This window comes from Rattus rattus, chromosome 1 (assembly GCF_011064425.1).
Source record: "Rattus rattus isolate New Zealand chromosome 1, Rrattus_CSIRO_v1, whole genome shotgun sequence".
In the NCBI taxonomy this organism is placed as follows: Eukaryota; Metazoa; Chordata; class Mammalia; order Rodentia; family Muridae; genus Rattus; species Rattus rattus.
This window is the reverse complement of record NC_046154.1, coordinates 134,059,953-134,079,312: the sequence shown is the minus strand read 5'-3', so window position 1 is coordinate 134,079,312 and position 19,360 is coordinate 134,059,953. Positions and strand designations below refer to the sequence as shown.

Genomic DNA, 19,360 nt, shown 5'->3' with positions numbered 1-19,360 from the left:
AACCAGATAGAGACATTTTCATCAGAGAGCAATCGATTCTGCTTCCAGAGGCAATCTTTATTTAGCTAACACACTGAGGGCAAGATTCAAGAAGGATCCCAAAGAAATGGGATTTTCCCCAGAAATCTCACTCTAGGTAAAGAAAAGGGCACCAGCCAGAGAGGGAGCATGTCTCCTGGAAAAAGACTTCAAACAATTCTAACAAGTTGTCAGACAGGATGAGACAGAAATCCAGATAAAGGTGGGTCAGGAGTACTTGAGGCCATGCTTGACCTCCTGACGGGTTTGCTGGGTGCCTTTGCCCTTCTTCCCAGTGTGCTCCATTTCATAAATCTCATCTAATTCTTCCATTACAAAAGGAAGAGCTTAGCTATTTTCCAGTGAATTTCAAATATTTCATGATATAGCGAGTCACCGTTTTGATATTAAATGTCTATTGTGTGACTAGGTAAGTAGAATTCTATCATGTCAAAAGTTAAGAAGCCATGTTCTTAATTAGGGAACATATAAACTTGGGACAATATGCTGTTTGCTTCTTCATTTTCAATATCTTGGAAGAGGCCTATTGTTACTTATCTGTCAACCAAGACACACTCTATTGGGTAAGACACTCCAGGTCATTGCTGTTAGTGTATATACTGAAAGAAATGATACAGGTCCCAATTACATCCCATGATGGATGAGTGAACAGTGGCCATCTGAATAACAATGGCACATCAGACTTGGGTATGAGTGATAGATTTATCCTTCCATCTCCCCTTAGTTCCACATTCTCTTCTCAAGCATCTGTCTTCTCTGACTGGGCAACGTGGCATCTGCACAGGTCTACATTCTTGTTTGGATCTGTGTGTCTGGGTGACTTAACAATGAAGGTTTCTGCACATTTGCTCCCAGAGATTGGTATAGAGCAAAGCCTCACAAACCTCATTTAGGACCAGTCGGCAGGAACAAATGATGGTTTGAAAACACTGAGAGCTACCTGACTTTTCACTAATCATCATGTGAGAAGGGAAAGTTTGGAAATAAATCTAACAGTCATTAAAATCAGAGGCAATAACTTGGATTGCCTAAACATTTTAAGATCTACAAGAATGGAGACAAGTTGGATACATGAAGCAAATTGAGAAACATAAAATTTGTTTCTCAACCTGAAGGTTTTTGAAGAGAACTCTCAAGATATGAAGGAGATGGGTAAACAGAATCATTTCCAAGGACAGCCTGCTGTACACTGATGCCAGGGAGAAGATAGCTCTTTATAACCCCAACCAAACAATAACAGATAAAGTGATCATTTCACTTGAGGTCACACCATGAATGTGGTGCTTTCTGATGGTGGAAAAATCTAGAAATCTTGACCCAACTGGAATAGGTAGGTAGGGAGACTTTGAACTGAAACAGGGCTTCAAAGCAGACTCTTGAAGGGACTGTGTATGCTAAGCCCTCCACAGACAGAGGTTGTACACAGTAGATCCAACAACCGAATGGGCAGACTTCGTTTCTTGCAATAATTCCCTAAATAATAAAATATATACTTTGTATTAGGCAGTATAGTCTACAGGAGAGTGATTCTATGCAGGTACTACACCTTAATATAAGGAACTTGACCATCTGTTGACTCTGATATCCAGGAGGACCCTGAAACCCATCCCCACAGGCAGAGAGGGAAAGATGGCACCTTCTCCTGTAACTCTGAGAGGAGGACCCCAAAGACAGGACACAGGTGTCTTCAAAACCATGTTTGAGTTCAACGTGAAAAAGATACTTGAAAGGTTCATCTTTTGGGAGTAAGCTTCCCAAGTTAGCCATCTTCAAGAAGAGGTGTGTGTGTAGCACTGCCGGTGAGCAGCCTGACCTCACCCTGGCTCTGGTCCAGGTGCCGTTTTGTGTAATAAAGTTAGTTTTTCTGTCAGAGAGAAGTTTAAAGTTTCCACCAGGCTCTTTTATTTCCACAAAATCCTCAGCACAAAGCAATTATGCAGTGGTCTAAGAATCTGGAGGGCGGCAATGCATGTGGGTGACCATACAGCTATGGTCTGATCTTTTTCTTTTTTTTTTTATATAGGACCTCAAAATATAGCTCAGGCTGGCTTGAACCCACACGCCTCTAGCCTCAGCCTCCCAAATGCTGTTTTTATCAGTTTGTCTTGGTATCTTCTGGGGTTTCTGATTTTTCTGTATTTATGTAAATGAGCGTTCCTCCCTCCCCAACATTCATGCTGGGCTCTTAAGTAAAACAGGCTGAGTGGAATGATATTCCAACTGCTGCCGAATCAATCTATTTCACTTCCCAACGTTGCACACAGAACCTAGTTCTGTTCTTTGAGTTGATTGACGTTTATAGTCGTGTATGTAGTTATATGTAGTGATTCCCACACCCCTACATCCCTCCCTGACATAGGACCTCATTATGCAATTTAGGCTGGTCCTGAGCTCACTACAGTGCCAAGGCAGGCCTTGACATTGCTTCTCCTGCTTCTCCCAAAGCTCCCCAAAGCTGGTATTACGAGGATGTACCACCCATGCTCAACACTCATTTACTTCTCAGTCTTGTGCTTCCTGGGCTGCATCCATATCACAAAAGTGGCCAAGAGCTTTGGGTTGCAAGTCCTTTCCCCACAAAGTGTTAGGATCATCAAGGCGGGTCTGCAGCCATAGAGCTTCCAGGGCAGAGCTGATCCTCCGCAGATCCTGTTCTCCATCTTGTGATATTGCTTTTCCCCCTAAGCTGTTTCTCTATCAATCCCTTAGTTTGTTTTCAGCACTTGAAAATGGAAACTGTATCGCCATTTTTCAGGGTTGCAAAAGTGGTAAGATCATACATGTGAAGAAGCGTTAGACAGCCACCAAAGACACACAAAACAGTGTTTGCTTTTTTTTTTTTTTTTTTTGCATCTATGGCATTGCTTTTATTTTTATTTGATAGATGGAAACAGGGACAAAATGTTACACTCACAGCTGTGGTTCATTACAGCAAAAAGGTATGGATCAAATTCAAGAGAAGGAAAGAGTCTCAGAATGACCAGGTTCAAACTTCCGAAAGATAAAGGAAAGAAATAAAGAAATAAAGTGGTGTGTGGCAAACAGGTACCAAACAGGAAGTACTAAGTAGCTATCTTACATGCTTGGAGTCTCCAGGGGAATCACATCATGGACTGTCTGTGACTGTGTGTGTCTCCTCTCTCTCTCTCTTTCTCTCTCTCTCTCGTTAGATCTCAGTCTGTGGTAGAAGCTGGGACCTTGAAACATGAAGAGAAGGGGGAAAACGAGAACACCCAGCCACTGCTGGCTCTGGACTGAGCCAGCATCATGCGACGCCTCCAGTGGAGCAGCCGCCTAGCAAGCCTGTGCCACTGACCCACAGACATGTGTGCTCTGCTTGATATGACGTCCTCCATTCCAGCCCCAGCCATGACCGTCAGCAGCCATTGGTCTGGGCAGCCCACACTGGACAAGGATCTGAGAGATGCTTTTAAAATGTAACTAATTAATTTATGTTTTAGTGAGGGATGGTGGGGGGATGAAGAAAGGCATTTATGTAAAAAGGATTCTCCCTCCCCTCCTATTTATGGCAGCAAATCTACTTAAAAAGGGGGTGGGGAACCTAAATTAGCCGCATATACATCGCTCTAAGGATTCACACAGGAACTCTCTCCAGGCTTTGCGAAGTAAGATGAATGCATTCCCAAATAAATACAACAGAGTTAAACTGTGCAGACGTGTCAGTCAGCAAGTTTAAAGTCGTCCCGAACCCCAGGCAACCGTAGCTACCATAATTTCCAGTTGTACTGACTTATTTTCTGACCTCATCACCAGCATCTAATTGTGCTCAGCCTAAGAGCGTGATCTCGCAGGTCTGGCTATTCACAAAGTTTTTAATTTACATATCTATCCCGCAAGAATGATTTTGACATCACGGTGTTTGTCAGGACATCAGCTGACTTCATGAACCGTTTTTTTTTTTTTTTTTAAGAAGACATGGGGCAGTGTGAAAAGAATGACTGCTTCATCGTAACAAAGTGATTTCCTGTAGGCATGGCTACAGAGAGGAGGCGACTCATTGTGACTGATGAGTCCATTTAAGTTAGTTCTTGGGTTACTATGGCCAAAAAGAAAAAAAAAGTGCTAGCAAATAAGTCACTTTGTCCCAACCCTCCTATTACCTGTGGAGAAAGGCTCTGAGGGGGCAGGGAGTCAAATCTCACAGGAAGACACTTAAGGATGGCTCAGCATGTAAGTACCAAGCTAAAGAGGACCAAGAATGCAAGTCGAAATGCCAAAGACAACCTATTTCCTTATCCATTCTCCTTAGAAATGGACCCCAGTCCCCACTCGCAGGAAGTCAGAAAACATCCAAGGGTAGGATATTTTATCTGTGCCATGTTTCCCAGTTGAGTATACGTAGGTATCTTATTCCCTAGCGAACTCTCTGACAAAGACAACACTTACTAATATGACCAGAGTGCTTAATGTCAAAAATTTTAATTAATAACACTTATTAAAATACTTTACATTTTAAGCGTTTGGTAGGTGGACTTACACCCTAAACATCCTAAAGAAAACAGGAAACCAATTCTACTTACTTCCACCCATAAACACCCAAACAACATTGCTAACTGTGGCCACTTCCTTCTCTTCGTTTCTCTTCTCTTATTCCTGCCCTTTCCTCTCTTCCTGTCTCCCTCCCCCTATTCCCGCCTCTTCCTCTCTGTCTCTCTTTCCCTGTTCCTTCCTACCCTTCTCCTCCTCACCCTTCTCTTTTTCCTTTGTCTTTCTTTCTCTGTCTCCCTGTTCCTCTGTCTTCCCTGTACCCCTCCAGTGCTGAAGATCAAACCCAGGACCTTGTCCTGTCAGGCAACTGGTCTACCCCTGAGCCCTGAGCTACAGTCTAGATTTATACTCTTTTGTTGATCTACTGTTTTATCACTTCTTTTCTACTGGCAGAGAATAGTAACAGAAGCTATTTTTATGTTCCAACCTTGAAGAAGAAGTAAAATCGAAACAGAATTTAAAGTTATTTCCCAAACAATGGCATCACAGTATATAAAATACACCAATTCACTTTGTATAGACCTTTTGAATCACAAAATAACAACCTTCAAAAATATCTACCAAGACGTGGATGGAAATTCTTTTCTTATGACACAAGAGAAAGGAAAAATTAAAGTGAATTAGAAAATTGTTTATTGCTTGTGTTTATAAGATAAACGTGGGATCCAAGTACTCAAAATGCTGTTGGAGTCAGTTACTGCCAACACTTGTGATAGTAATGGTACTTCTGGCTTTTCACATGGCAATATTTAGAATCCTACTGTAATGACCATATTTTAAAAAAACATGTTATAATTACTAAGTTAAAAGCTAATTTTCACTCATTTCTACCATTTTATTACATGAATGTAAGGTGATAGTTTAACAATGAGAACATATGGTTTGCATTTCGTTATGTGTATGTAATATATAGGAGAACCAAACCCAGCAGGTAACCGAGGGTTACTTCATGAACACTGGATTGTATTGCCTTTTGTCAGTGAGTTCCTCTGTTTAATAAATATTGAAGAACACAAATAACCTTTTTCTTTTGTCTGAGAATTTGTTTTCTTTTCTAGAATTTGGTAAGGATTGGGCATTCCCCCATGTCTTTGCCATCTGTTTTAGAGGAATTTTTGAACACTGGCAAAAGAAGGAACAAGTGCCTATTTTAAGAATGGACACATTTTGTAAACTTTCCTACTAAGAGCTGTCCTTAAGCTAAAAGGGAAAAGATCAATTTCTAATGAGTGGCTTTTTCAATGAGGTACAGAAAGCTGCTTCTTTTGACATTGGTTCAAAAGCCTGCATCTCCGTTTTATCTACCTCTGTGGCTGGAATCCCAGCCATTTCTGCAGAAGTGTTGTTCGGCTGGCTTAGAGATCAGTGCATGAATGTCATTACATTCTAAGGTTTGAGTTATCCTTAATTTGAAAATAGAAAAGAAAATGCAGCCATGCTTCACTAATGATCATCTTGAGGAGCAAGATGACTTTCTCCTGCTCTTTCTCAGACATGGGTAGCGCTCAAATCAAACACGCCCGTAAAACGCTGTTTCAAAATATAGTGAGACGGCTGACATGATTTTGAGGGAGGAAGATGGAAAAGCACTGCAAATTCATAATCGAGCATGCTCGACCACCTAGGATGCTAGCTTTGCTGAGCACCTCCTATGCTACAATTCCTACATGGATAAAATAGTGAAGAGACTCTCAGAGTCCAAGAGGCCGTCTTCTTGACACTCTAGTGGATCTACAGTAGGCAGACACTGGAGAGTCCAGGCCTTGTACACAGAAGGCTAAGAGACCAGGCTGTCTGGGCCCCTGATCGTGAGCAGGGGTTTCACTCCCATGTAATATTTTCTCTCCCAGCTCCAATATCTGTGGTATTTTATCAACAAGAGCTTCCTATTATTAGCACAGAGAAAAAGGAAGACACTGAGCATAAATGAAGATACACAGGGAGACTCAAGGGCAGGTGTTGGCACAGTTCACGCATCCCGGCATAACTTCCCATTCATGTTAGGAAAACAAAGTCCTTTTCTTCATACATGGCTTTCTTTTTCCAAAAGGGAGATGTCTGAATTTACCAGGAAAATTACCATTTAATAGTTAGAAGTAAAGAATTTATACTTCTTGTCATTAAAGTCAATGAAAACATGGGGGTAGATGGTGACAGAATAGTTTAGCTACTTAGAAAAATATAACTGCATAGAAAAATTACAAACTAGAGTGATTCATTCACAGTTTCTATATATAGTATATCCTCCATGTACATTGATGTAGACACTAGTCTATGTAGAAAAATATCTTTGGCCAGCTATGTAGACAACACAACCAAGTATTCCCCTTCAATCCAGGCACCAGTTCTGGGTGCCATGAAGCAAGGGGCCTCCTAAATGAATTGCTGGAAGGCAAATACTCCCTCCAGTGAGTTCTAATCCAGAAGGAGCCTTAGAGCTCCTCAGCTGCAAGGCAAGGGGGTGAAGAGTCATGGCACTTGAGCTTCTATCTGCACACCCAAAAGGAACCGGAAAAGCGGCCTCCCTGGAGAGCAACCGAGTCTGTGTTGATGCCTTTCAAATTGCAGGAAGGCTACGCCTCTGCTGAGGGGTCAGCTCGGGGTGCCACACATCCACGATAAATATCAGCCGGAAAGACGAGGCATCCTGCCAAACCTCATGCTCAAAAGAGTCATCAAAGATGAGCACCTTGCCTTCTTCCCATGACCTGGAAGAGAAAAAGGCGCATTTGTCAGAATGGCTTTGGGAGCTTCACAGCCTGAGGACCGGTTACTATCCATGGATGGGAGGCCCCTTTGTGACCTCCTTTGGGATATGACCATAACATCAAGCCTTAAAATAGTCTTCCATTAATAATTAGGAACTTCAAGCTTCGTTCTTATTAGGGACAGCGATCGTCTCATCCTGCACTAAAGATATGCAAAGGACAGGAACTGGTGACAAGGACATAACGACAGCCTTCATAACCTCCATTTGGTCTGGCTCCAGCCTTAAAACAGTTGCTTAGTCAAGTAAGGGTCTACAACAGTGGTTTTCAACCCTCCTAATGCTGTGGCCCAACCCTTTAATACAGTTCCTCCTGTTGTGGTGACCCCCCAACCATAAAATTATTTCATTGCTACCTCCTAACTGTAATTCTGCTACTGTTATGAATCGTAATGCATTTATGATACACAGGATATCTGATGGGTGTCCCCCAGGAAAGGGATGCTGGATCCCCAAAGGGGTTGCAGGTGACAGGGTTGAGAACTGCAGATCTAGATGTGTGCCCTGGTACCTCAGGCATGGGACAGCATCTAGGACGATAATTGCACAGCTGTCCCATTTGTCACTTCAGAAACTGGTTTAGGCTTCTGGGTGGTGAGAACCAAAGTTTCCTTCCCTAGCACCACATAAAAGGCAGACACATAGCATGAGACCTGGAATTCTTGTGTTCCTATGGGGAGATGAGAAGTTGCAAGGCCAAAGAACCTCTGGAAGCTTGCGGGCCAGCTGGCCTGGTGTACACAGTGGTGAAGAACAAGAGAGACCCTGTCTCAAATAACACAGTGTGGGGACCCACGCTCACGGCTGTCACACGTCTGCAGTGGTAAACACATTCCTACAGAGACTCTCACACAAATGTGTGTACACACGCACACTCAGGAACCCACTTCACCATCTGTATACCATCCACACACAAAATAAAAGGGCGGGCAGGTGAGTTACGGCATCGATAGAGCTTCTTCCTGTATCAGGGCCGAGTGGTGTGCTGCCGTGTACTGCTGTGTGCTGCTGTGTGCTGCTGTGTGCTGCTGTGCTGCTGTGCGCTGCTGTGTGGTGCTGTGTGCTATGCTGGTGTGGTGCTGTGTGGTGCTGTGTGGTGCTGTGTGCTGCTGTGTGGTGTGTGCTGCTGTGCGCTGCTGTGTGCTGTGCGCTGCTGTGCGCTGCTGTGTGCTGTGCTGCTGTGCTGCTGTGCGCTGCTGGGCGCTGCTGTGTGGTGCTGTGTGGTGCTGTGTGCTGCTGTGTGCTGCTGTGTGGTGCTGCTGTGCTGCTGTGCGCTGCTGTGCGCTGCTGTGCTGCTGTGTGTGGTGCTGCTGTGCTGCTGTGCTGCTGTGTGCTGCTGTGCTGCTGTGTGCTGCTGTGTGCTGCTGTGTGCTGCTGTGCTGCTGTGCTGCTGTGTGCTGCTGTGTGCTGCTGTGCTGCTGTGCTGCTGTGTGCCGCTGTGCTGCTGTGCGCCGCTGCTGCTGTGCTGCTGTGTGCCGCTGTGCTGCTGTGTGCTGCTGTGTGCTGTGTGCTGCTGTGCTGCTGTGCTGCTGTGTGCCGCTGTGCGCTGCTGTGTGCTGCTGTGCTGCTGTGTGCCGCTGTGCTGCTGCTGTGTGCCGCTGTGCTGCTGTGTGCTGCTGTGCTGCTGTGCGCTGTGCTGCTGTGCGCTGTGTGCTGCTGTGTGCTGCTGTGCTGCTGTGTGCGCTGTGCTGCTGTGCTGCTGTGCTGCTGTGCTGGTATGTGTGCTGCTGGGCTGATGTGCTCCTGTGCGGGTGTGCGGCTTTGCTGCTGTGCTGCTGTGCTGCTGTGCTGCTGTGCTGCTGTGTGCTGTGCACTGCTGTGCTGCTGTGTGCTGCTGTGTGCCGCTGTGCTGTGTGCACTGCTGTGCTGCTGTGTGCCGCTGTGCTGCTGTGTGCTGCTGTGCTGCTGTGCCCGCTGTGCTGCTGTGTGCCCCCGCTGTGCTGCTGTGTGCTGCTGTGGTGCTGTGTTCTGCTGTGCTGCTGTGCGCTGCTGTGCTGCTGTGCTGTGGTGTGCTGTGCTGCTGTGCGCTGCTGTGCTGCTGTGTGCTGCTGTGTGCTGCCGTGCTGCTGTGCACCACTGTGCACCGCTGTGCACTGCTGTGCACTGCTCTGTGCTGTGTGCTGCCGTGCTGCCGTGCTGCCGTGCTGCTGTGTGCTTCCTCCAGTTCAGTGTATCCTCATTCGCTGAGAGACATTTGGTTGCTCCCACCTTTTGCCCCTTGTGACTTTGCTGCTGTGAGCAGGGCAAGGGGTGGAGGTGGGGGTGGGGTATGCTCTCTTTTGGGCACTTGCCATCTTTTTCTTCTATCTATCCTGAAGTTTGTCCCTTATAGCCACCAACATTGCTCAGTTTCTCTGGTAACACTGAGATCAGGAAAATGACCCTCTCTCTGTTCAGGTGTTTAAACAGAGAGGGGTTAGTTGAGTCCTCCTGTTTCTTTTTGGTTTGTTCTTTTCTTTCCACGTTTTGTTTTGCATGGTAATAAATGTCTGTTCTGTCATTTGGTGCCCAGACTAAGTTTCTGTCCTTTATAACACTTGGAGTGAACGCTCGATTCCCCATATTCAGAGGAATTGTATAAACAGCTAAGCAACACATTTGCTGAATGCAAGAGATTTGTGCAGTAGAGGGAAGGGGCAGGCAGGCGGGTGTCAGATGAAGAAGAAAGATTGATCTTTTTACTAAATATTAGTTACTGTCTTACAAGTTTACTGACTTAGAAATGTTATTGTTATATGTCTCCAAGGTGCCACTTATTCTTCTCTGGAGTGACTTTGCCTCCCCTAAATCCACCCCACATTTGGAAACTCCTGTAGACATTTCTCCTAAACCACCAACCAATGAGTACACACGGAGGGACCCATGACTCCAGCCACACATGTAGCTGAGGATGGCACTGTCCAGCATCAATAGGAGGAAAAGCCCTTGGTCCTGTGAAAGCTCATTTCCCCAGTGTAGGGGAATGCCAGGGGGTTGAAGTGGAAGTGGGTGGGTGGGAATGGGAGCGTCCTCATAGAAGCAGAGGGTATAGGAGAGGGGGGAAAGGGGATAACATTTGAAATGTAAATACATAAAACATCCAAGAAAAATAAAATTACAAAGAAAAACATTTCTCATTGTCACCGAAGGTGTGGAGCACAGTACTGCCCTCTAGTGGCTGGGACCAGGGATTCTGCTGAAGATCAATGCACAAGACCACCAGAGCCAGACCGCCACAGTGCATAGTCCATAAAATAACATCAATCATTTGCTCAAGGACTGTGTCCTGGTGATACTATGGTAACCAGATAGCACTGCTCCTGCTACTCTGTAACTCTTTGCTAAGGTGCAATACAAACTTTTAAATGCTTCAGCGAAATTTTAATATCCCGAAAAAGTCCTAGTGAAAATTTCCTTTAAAAATCAACTGCATTTAGTACGTTAGTATCACTTAAGCTGCATCTTCACGTCAATGTAAATACAGGAGCACTGAGTCCACCCACAACCTTTGGTGGATCAGAAAGGCACTGCACAGCCACCACCGGCTGGTTCCCTCCTGGTGCTTTGTTTAGACTACCATTCTAGAGTTTGGTTCTCACACAGCTTTCTCCTGAGGGTCTGCTGGAGGCCCTGTAGGGTGCTTTGCAGCTCTGATGTAAGATATTCCATGTATAACCCACTTACATAGTAGATGAAGCTAAGAATATAAACAAGATTAATTTCCAATCTGTCTGTTTTCCTAAGATAGAATACTACTTAGGAAACACCTAGTCTGGGTTTCTGGTCACTGGATGTAAGACTCATTTCTTCCCTAAAATGGATCTTCAACAAACGGACTGAGCTGGAAGTGAAATCATTTGGACCCTGTGTCAGGTGTTCTCCTGAGAAATGAAAACATTCCCAAGATCTGACTGCAAGTGCTGTTATCCAAGAAGCCCTCCCCAACCCAGCACAGATATATCTTTAAGGGCATTATGCTAAGCAAATCCAGGTAGTCACTAAAGATCATAATCGAGGGAGTAACTAAAGATCAGACTCCCTGGGATTCTGCTTGTGCAAGGTCCTGGAGTAGTCAAGATCAGAGACTAAAGAGAAGCTGTCCTGCTAGGGACCCTGTCACAGTTTCTGTTGGGGCTCCCCACAGCAAGGCCTACTGGGTGTTGATGGAAGGAAAAGAGAGATGGGTTGAAAAAGATTAGCTATTTCCACATCATAAGGGTTTGAGGCACTTCCTTAAAATGAAAACTAGAAGAAAAAAAAGTATTTTCATCTCTTTATGTTCTTGGTACTCAACCGTTCAGACGAGACTATTCTGGATGTAGGTTGTGGCAATGACTACACAGTGTGAGTGAATGCTAACTAACCATGTGTTTTAAAATGGTTAACATATTTTACTTTATGATATGTATTTAACCATGATTAGATAAAGAAGAAAAAGGGAGAAAGTCAACAGGGACACATGAGAGAAAAGAGTAAAAAAAAAAAACAAAAAAACAAAACAAAATCAGAACACAAGCAGGACACTATAGCCTTTCAAGGGAGCAGAATAAAACCTTTTGCTTCTGGCATTTGTCACTTGTGTGATCCAGGGCAAGTTACTGATGCCTCTTTATTAAGGATGATTTATGATCTGATAAATCCATCATGAATCGAAAATCCCATGCATTGCTGAATGTATACAATACACTATCCAGACTGAACATGCCAGTCTAACCTATGGTATACATGCTCTGTATGTTCACATTGGCCTAGAGCTGGGCAAGGTCATCGAATGCAAAGCCTACTGAACAGTAATGTGTGAAATTGCTAGCATTACTTATCAGAAACCGATACCCAACACATTCCAGCAACATAGCCCCTGGTAGCATCTTGGTTGGTTGTCCAAGTGATGGAGTGGCTGATTGAAACTGGGCTGCTGAGTTCCAGCATCTCTAGAAGGTGTTAGCACATATTGCTGACCCAGAATAAAAGCAAAAATTACAAGTTCAGTTTCTAGCAAATGGGTTTCATTTCTTCACAATCGTAAGGTTGAAATGCTGCAGGCAGAGCTGTTATTACACTACGCATTGGGGTACATCCAGACACTTGTTCTCCACCCTCAGACTTGGTAAGAGGATATGGTAGGCATTCAACTTCATAGTGAAAATTATGAAACAGCCATGGGAGGAAAACAAGAGACACAGAGAAGACAATAGATTACCAAGAATATACTTGACATCACTCCTTATGAAATCTGATTTAATTTGTGAAGACTGAAAATATATCTTGGATACCAATGACAAATGGCTCTTGACGTTATTTGAGCAACCAGAGAATCTGCAAGCTATTTAAAAGTCTACATGTAATTCAAATAAAATACAAAAATCTTCACTGCATAAAGGGACATTTTCCAGGATATTTTGATTGGTGTAATGAAGCCAAAGATGTAGGAATGTTTAAAAAACATAATCATTCCAACGATTAACTTATATTTCCTAAGAGCTTGGAAGACTGATTGCCACGGAGCATTCTGACTTCTACATAGAAAACTTCAGAGCTACTGTTCATGGATTTTCTAGTATTCTAAGTCAAATGTGTATCAGATGTGGGTCACATATGTCACAGGATAGTTATGAGTATAGACTAACACAAAGATCTTCAACTTACTCAAAAGATTGTGTGTGTGTGTGTGTGTGTGTGTGTGTGTGTGTGTGTGTGTGTGTAACTTGAACACACATGGTTCTTGAACATAAACTGTATAGGTAACGCTATGGTCTTACAAAGTGGAAAGGTTGACAGGACCAATACTTAACCAATTTTTTTAAAAATAAAATAGACCTAAAAGCTAGAAGACATTCCCATGGATTGTGTACTAAATATTTTTTAAACAAAATTCGCTTTAAAACATTTTATTGACATATGACATATGTGTGCATGTGCATGCCTGCATGGGCTTGTGAGCATTTCTCCGCTGTGTGTGAGGTGATAGTGATGCAGAGGATGGTGGCCTTCCATCACGTGCATACATCTCTGGGGCTGAGCTAGGGTTGTTGGACTTGGAGGCAGGCACCTTTACTCACTGATCCATCAGCCCGTGATGGAGTTTTATAAGTCTTTAAAACACTATGCAGAGCTTGAGGAAGCATGATCATGAGTTCAAATGGTCTATATGGTGAGTACGAGGCTAGCCTGGGCTATCCAATTAGACTCTGTATCAACAAGTAAGTATGTCCTTGAATTTTCTGTTTCCGTAGAACACTGCAGTGGCAATTACTTAGTTGAGATCCTTTCCTTAAAAACACAGTCCTCTGTCTTTTCATTAGTATTCAGATGCAGGATAAGTAAAACTTCAGCTTCAATTATCCCAAAGAGGCAAAGCAACACACAATAGGGCCTTATCCAAGCCATGTCTCAACCTGAGCTGACACAGGGTTAACCTCGACAGATATCACCAGCCTGGAAGAGAACACTGTTTCACATTACAAAGAGATGGGGCATGCAGTTGCCTAAGGTCTGCAGATCTCTTTGGAATGAAAAAAAAAATCAGTGGCACAGAATAGTTTCCAGAACACTTGTTTTTCAAGAAAAGCTCTAACAATTACAGCCAGGTTATGAGCGAATTATGATACAGACAGCTAGCAGAGTGGCAAAGCTTTTCAGGGTGGCCTTGGGAGGCAGTCTCTTGGAGCTGGACCCAAAGCCCTGCTGTGAGGGGTCACGATACAGGGCTGGAAGTGGTAGTGGCCAGATATTTGAACGCTGCTTACTGTTCAAATATCTGGCCACTGAGAGAAGAAGGCCTTTTGCCTCGTATGCCAAAAGATGCAAGAATATCCAGTAACGAGGTAATGTAATATTGCATAATCCTTCAACTTCTCAAATTATTATAATCATAACTAATGATAATGGTGGCATGAAATACTTAATAGCTATAATTTTGTCATACAATTACCACCAATATTAATAAGGCTGCTGCTGGCACTTGCATGCTTAAAGTCTTCCACCTAAAACTTCTACAGATAAAAACACCAGCGAGCTTTGCGAGAAGGTTTTCAAATGGGTGAAAGTCATGCACGGTTGTAATTTTTATCCAAAGGAACTTCATGAAGACAAGCCCAGTTCCCTTGGCTTCACAGCCAACACAGGCTGGTTCTGTAGAAGCTGTGGAAATCCCTTAGGTCTGCTCTTACAGCTTGAAGCTCAGGATCATGGCCCAAGGAATGGTCTTGGTGTCTGCGGATGCCATGCAGGGGTGACCTACAAGGCATTTAGTCTGGCTGAGTGGCACAGGAAAAGGGGGTTCAGAGCCCAGAAACAATAAAACCCGGCCCAACCCTTATACATTCTTATCTACCACAGTCTCCTAGTATGGAAATTCTGGCATAGGCTTTCAATGATGTGAAGGCTCTCTGTTCCCTTCTCCTCAAAATACACACCGACAGATAGCCACCCACTCACTCATTGTTTTGGAAGCCAGGGTGCTTCTGTTCTTGCTTCAATGGCTGCTGACCAGCTCTGACCACAGCAAAGTCTTTCACGTATCCATTGGCATTATGTTTGAAAACGGATAAGAGGGACTCATGGTCTCCTTTCAGCCCTAACATTCTCTTAATTCTTTGAGTGAAAACTCTTAAACTCTTGGTTCATTCTTTCAAAGGTACAGAAAGCAAAGACATGGGTGGTGTCCGTTAGTCTGTTCAAACGTGAGTACACTGAAAATGGCCTGACTTCACAGAGAACCTCTCTTCCAATTAGGATTAAACTATTCGCTCCCTGGCACACTGAGCCTTGTCACCTCTTCCCTCAGTCCCTCATAAGGTGTGCCCTCCAGCTGGCCTACCAGAGGAATTCCTCGCCTGGTCACATCGATTAGCCCTGTGCCCTCCTCTGTGCCTCTCTTTGCCTTTTCTACCTTCCTTCTCTTGGTTCTAGGCTATGCATAGCAGAGGGGCCATGACACAGATGTACAGGTAAGAACACTGTAAGGGGATGGAACAGGAAAGGAAAGTTCTCGGGCCTGTACTGGTTAGTGTATATCAATGACACCAACTGGAGTTACCCAGGAAGAAGGAATGCCAATTGGGCCATTGTTCTTAATTAGTTTGGCCTGTAGGCAGGTCTTTGGGGACATTCCCTTGATTAACGGTTGATCTGGAAAGCTCAGCCCACTGTTGGTGATGTTAGGCCTCGGCTGATACCTGGGCTGTATATGACAGCAAGCTGAGCAAACCATGGAGACCGAAGAAGCATGTAAGAGGCTCTCCCTCACAGCCTCTTCTTCAGTTCCTGCCTTGACGTCTTAGATATCTTAGATAATAGACTGCAAAGAATGGGACAAAACAAACCCTTTACTCCTGAGTTGATTATGGCCAATGCTTTATTGCATCTCGAAGCAAAACAGAGACACAGGATGAGACGACAGCCCTGAACCCAAACTCTGGTATCAGGGCTGGACCAGGAGAAGGGTGAGAAACACAAGTTGGGAAGAGAGCCATGCTAAACCAGCAGGGCCACACATGCTATACTGATGTCTTTAACTTGGACACTTACTTAGATATAAATGTTACTGTTCTGCAACAGGCAGACCTCGGGAAAAACCACTCTTGCCTACTCCCTCAAATCCCACTTCCCTAGTGTGCCATGCCTTCATCAGCCATGGGCCAACACACTCTCCAGGTGCTCCTTCATCATTTCCTGACTCCTTAAAAGCGCTGAGTTTGTACTCTAGGTGACAAGAACCATCACCGATGTTACAGGAGTGTTGGGCTCACTCCCTCGATTCCACAGGACAGATGAACCCCTTCCACAGCAGCTAGACACAAGGGTAGCAATGACTCAAATGTACAGAGTCCATGACTCTCAGTGCATTGAGTGCATTCATCCCTATGGATGACTTTAATACTGAGACTACGAATACACAGGCATTTATTATTCCCATTTAACAGATGAGGAAAGTCAGGCTTAATGAATGTAGTGGTTTGGATAGGAATGGCCCCCATTGGCTTATTTGAATGTTTAATCATGAGAGAGTGACAATATTTGAGAAGGATTAGGAGGTGTGACCTTGTTAGGGTAGGGCGTGGCCTTGCTGGAAAAAGTGGGTCACTAGAGGTGGACTCTGAGGTTTCAAAAGCTTATGCCAGCCTAGTCTCAGTCTCTCTCAGTTCTCTCCCTCCCTCCCTCCAAATCAGGATGTAGCTCTCAGCTAATGCTCCAGTGCCTGCCTACAGCTGCCATATTCCTTACCATGACAATAATGAACTAAACCTCTGAACCTGTAGGAAAAAGCCCAATTAAATTCTTTTCTGAGAGTTGCCTCGGTCATGGTGTCTTCTCAGAGCAGCATGGCAGTGGCTAAAGCAATGAGGGTGCCAAGTTGTCTAAGAAAGCAAGGACTTGAACTCGGGTGGTGTTAGTTCAGTGTTTGTAACCTGCTTTTATGAAAACACACAATGCTAAGACCTAAAGACCCTGGGATGTGCCTTCCACACACAGTCACGTCTCAAATGTTATTAGAAAGGCTGCGGTTTGTGAAGCGTTCGGAGGCTGACCCCAGCAGCTTCCGCATCATTTACTACTACTACAGGAAAATGATTTTCAACTTCCCGACAATTCTTTCAACAATCAAACGCTTACACAATCCATTTTCTCCACAGGTACTGCAGTTTCCTGTGGAGGGTAGCTGCACGCATGCGTGCATTCTACCTGGCTGAGTGTAGTAAGAACTGTAGGTATAGTCTGTGCTGAATCAACAGGGTCACACGCACTATACTGGTGTCTTTAACTCACCGAGTGGCTTAGACACAGAATGCGATTATTTAACAGCAAGCAAAGCTCAGGAAAAACATCCTACTGGTTAAATGCGTTCTCGTTCTCGTGTGGCCCCAGCGGGGCGAGCTCTGCTGGCCACAGGAGTAAAGTCTCATTGCAGTACAAGTGGAACAGAAACTAAGGTTTCGGGACAGATCTGTGATTCTGGCAGGGAGAAAAGAAAGTGGGCAAAAATATTTATTTGCAAATGATTTAAAATTCACAGCTCTTCTAATGCGAACATCGTGAGACTTAAGACATCGCAGATACCTGCCAGGAACAAAGCAAGATCAGGAAGTACTGTGAACGTGTGTGGCAGATTAAAAATTAATTTTCCTCTTAATGTACTTCTTTTGGCATGACGTCTACATAACCTTGAAGCCTTGGGACATTCAGAAAGACACATCTTATAAAACATACTGTTTCTTTGGACAGCAATGTATTGACAACGTGGATGGCTACATGCCCGTTCGCCTCTCATTGGTCACTAATGCCAGCTCGTGCTCTCCTGACTAAGGTCAGTGCTGCTTCATGTTTCAAGAAGCGATGTGCTGGTCTGCAAGAGAGTTATGAGCTCATATGCTCTTAGCACAGTTCCAGTGTAGTTTGAAATGGCCTCTTAGAAATATGGGATAATTCCCAAAGCCACTCCTTAGAGTTGTAACCAAAGTCCCTTGCTGGTAGCACGCTTATCTACCAGTTCAAGTTCATTCAGCTTTGGACCAAAGTTGCTAACTTACAGCCCTAAAATAGGACCTGCCACAGATGATCTCAGACTCCCTAGCTTCTGTCATTTGAAATTATTACCTCGAGTAGCCCAGCAGTTTTCAACCTGTGGATAGAGACCCTTTCATAGTGGTCACCTGAGATGATCAGAAAACACAGACATTTGAATTATGATTCATACCACTAGCAGAATTACAATTATGAGGTAGCAACAAAAATAATTTTATGGTTGTAAATTACCACAACAAGACAATTGCATCAAAGGTTTCACAGCATTAAGAGGGCCGAGAGCCACTATTGAGCTAGAGTTTTCTGGGAAGAAGAACCTTGATTGAGAAAATGCCTCCATCCGATTACCTGAAAGAAAGTCTGTTGGGCATATTCTTGAAAAATAATTGATATGGCTATACAGAGCAGTATTGCCAACTACTGCCTGAGGGTCTGGTTAGCTGTCTGGATACACAATGTGAGCAGACAATGGAGTTCTCCAAGTGCTGGCTTTGGTGGCTCATTTCACCCCATGGTTGGCAGTGGTGAGAAGCAGCAGCAAGCAGGAGGAAGAAGAATTAGTGCTACCTCCTCATGCTACAGGCCCCTAGGATCAGGACTCCTTGTCCTGGGTCTGGTGGGGCTTTTAGGCAGGTCTAGGAACCCAGGATCCCTGAGCCCTTGTTTGCAGCTGCTGCTGCAGCCTTTGGGCTGATCTAGTATATCTCCATTCTTTAGGCCTTGACAGTCGCCCTTAACACTGGCCAGTGTCATAGCTGGGATCAGAGACCCTTGGCCTTACACACTTAGCTCTCTGGTGACAAAGGCCTGAAGGTCCTCTGTCCTAGCTCCTTGAAGCATCTGGTCCTTCCTCATTTGTTAGTTCTCCACCCTCTCTTGCTATCTCTCTACTACTCTGCTTTAGCCACCTTTCTCTTTGCTGTCCTGGAGAACTTTGAACTGTCTGTCAGCTTCAGAGGCCTGAGATTTGGCTCACTGGACCTTCCCCAACCTGGCTTGTCCCCAGAAATCACTGCCACTGCCCACTGTCTGCTGTCTTCTGTTGTTTTTAGTCGTGCTTCTAGCTCAGCATACATTACTAAGTGTAGGCCAGGAAAGGGTACTCTTTAATGGACTTGGTGCTACGATACTGGGTGAGCACAGAGGAGTGTATTCCAGTTAAGCTTTATTAACCCAAGAGCCTTGCTTAGGTTTGGAACAACCACACCCTTGCCTCTGCTCACCTCAGTGCTGTCTCACTGCTACACAGTCAGGGAAGAGCTCCCTTCAGTGGTCTGAATGGTTATGGTAGTACAAAGTTTAGCCTTCAAGGGGCTTTGTGAATCAGCTGTGATCAGCATTTAGCTTTTTGAAGGTATCTAAATAGTGTTGTAGACAGATGGTGCTGGTACAAGTTCTCCCTGCTGGTTATATGACAGTCCTTTTGCTGAAGACAGCCATGGCAGGCAGGGTGTCACATGGTCCTTCCCCACCATCTTTGTTTATTTACAGCTAAGTGGACTAAGCTAGAAATGTTTACAGTAACAGCTTAGTGAATGTATC

The 19,360-nt window shown here is 44.5% G+C and overlaps 2 protein-coding genes across 2 annotated transcripts in view; one reads left to right on the top strand and one right to left on the bottom strand.

Annotated features, from left to right (window-relative positions):
* Positions 1–5,568, top strand: part of Clvs1 (clavesin 1) — a 186,757-nt gene extending 181,189 nt beyond the window's left edge. Inside the window, exon 6 of the mRNA XM_032906063.1 lies at positions 3,210–5,568. Within this exon, the coding sequence (XP_032761954.1) occupies positions 3,210–3,297 (88 nt within the window). The 3' untranslated portion in view covers positions 3,298–5,568. The remainder of the gene's footprint in view (positions 1–3,209) is intronic.
* Positions 5,159–19,360, bottom strand: part of LOC116903079 (aspartyl/asparaginyl beta-hydroxylase) — a 74,860-nt gene continuing 60,658 nt past the window's right edge. Inside the window, exon 12 of the mRNA XM_032905434.1 lies at positions 5,159–7,256. Within this exon, the coding sequence (XP_032761325.1) occupies positions 7,106–7,256 (151 nt within the window). The 3' untranslated portion in view covers positions 5,159–7,105. The remainder of the gene's footprint in view (positions 7,257–19,360) is intronic.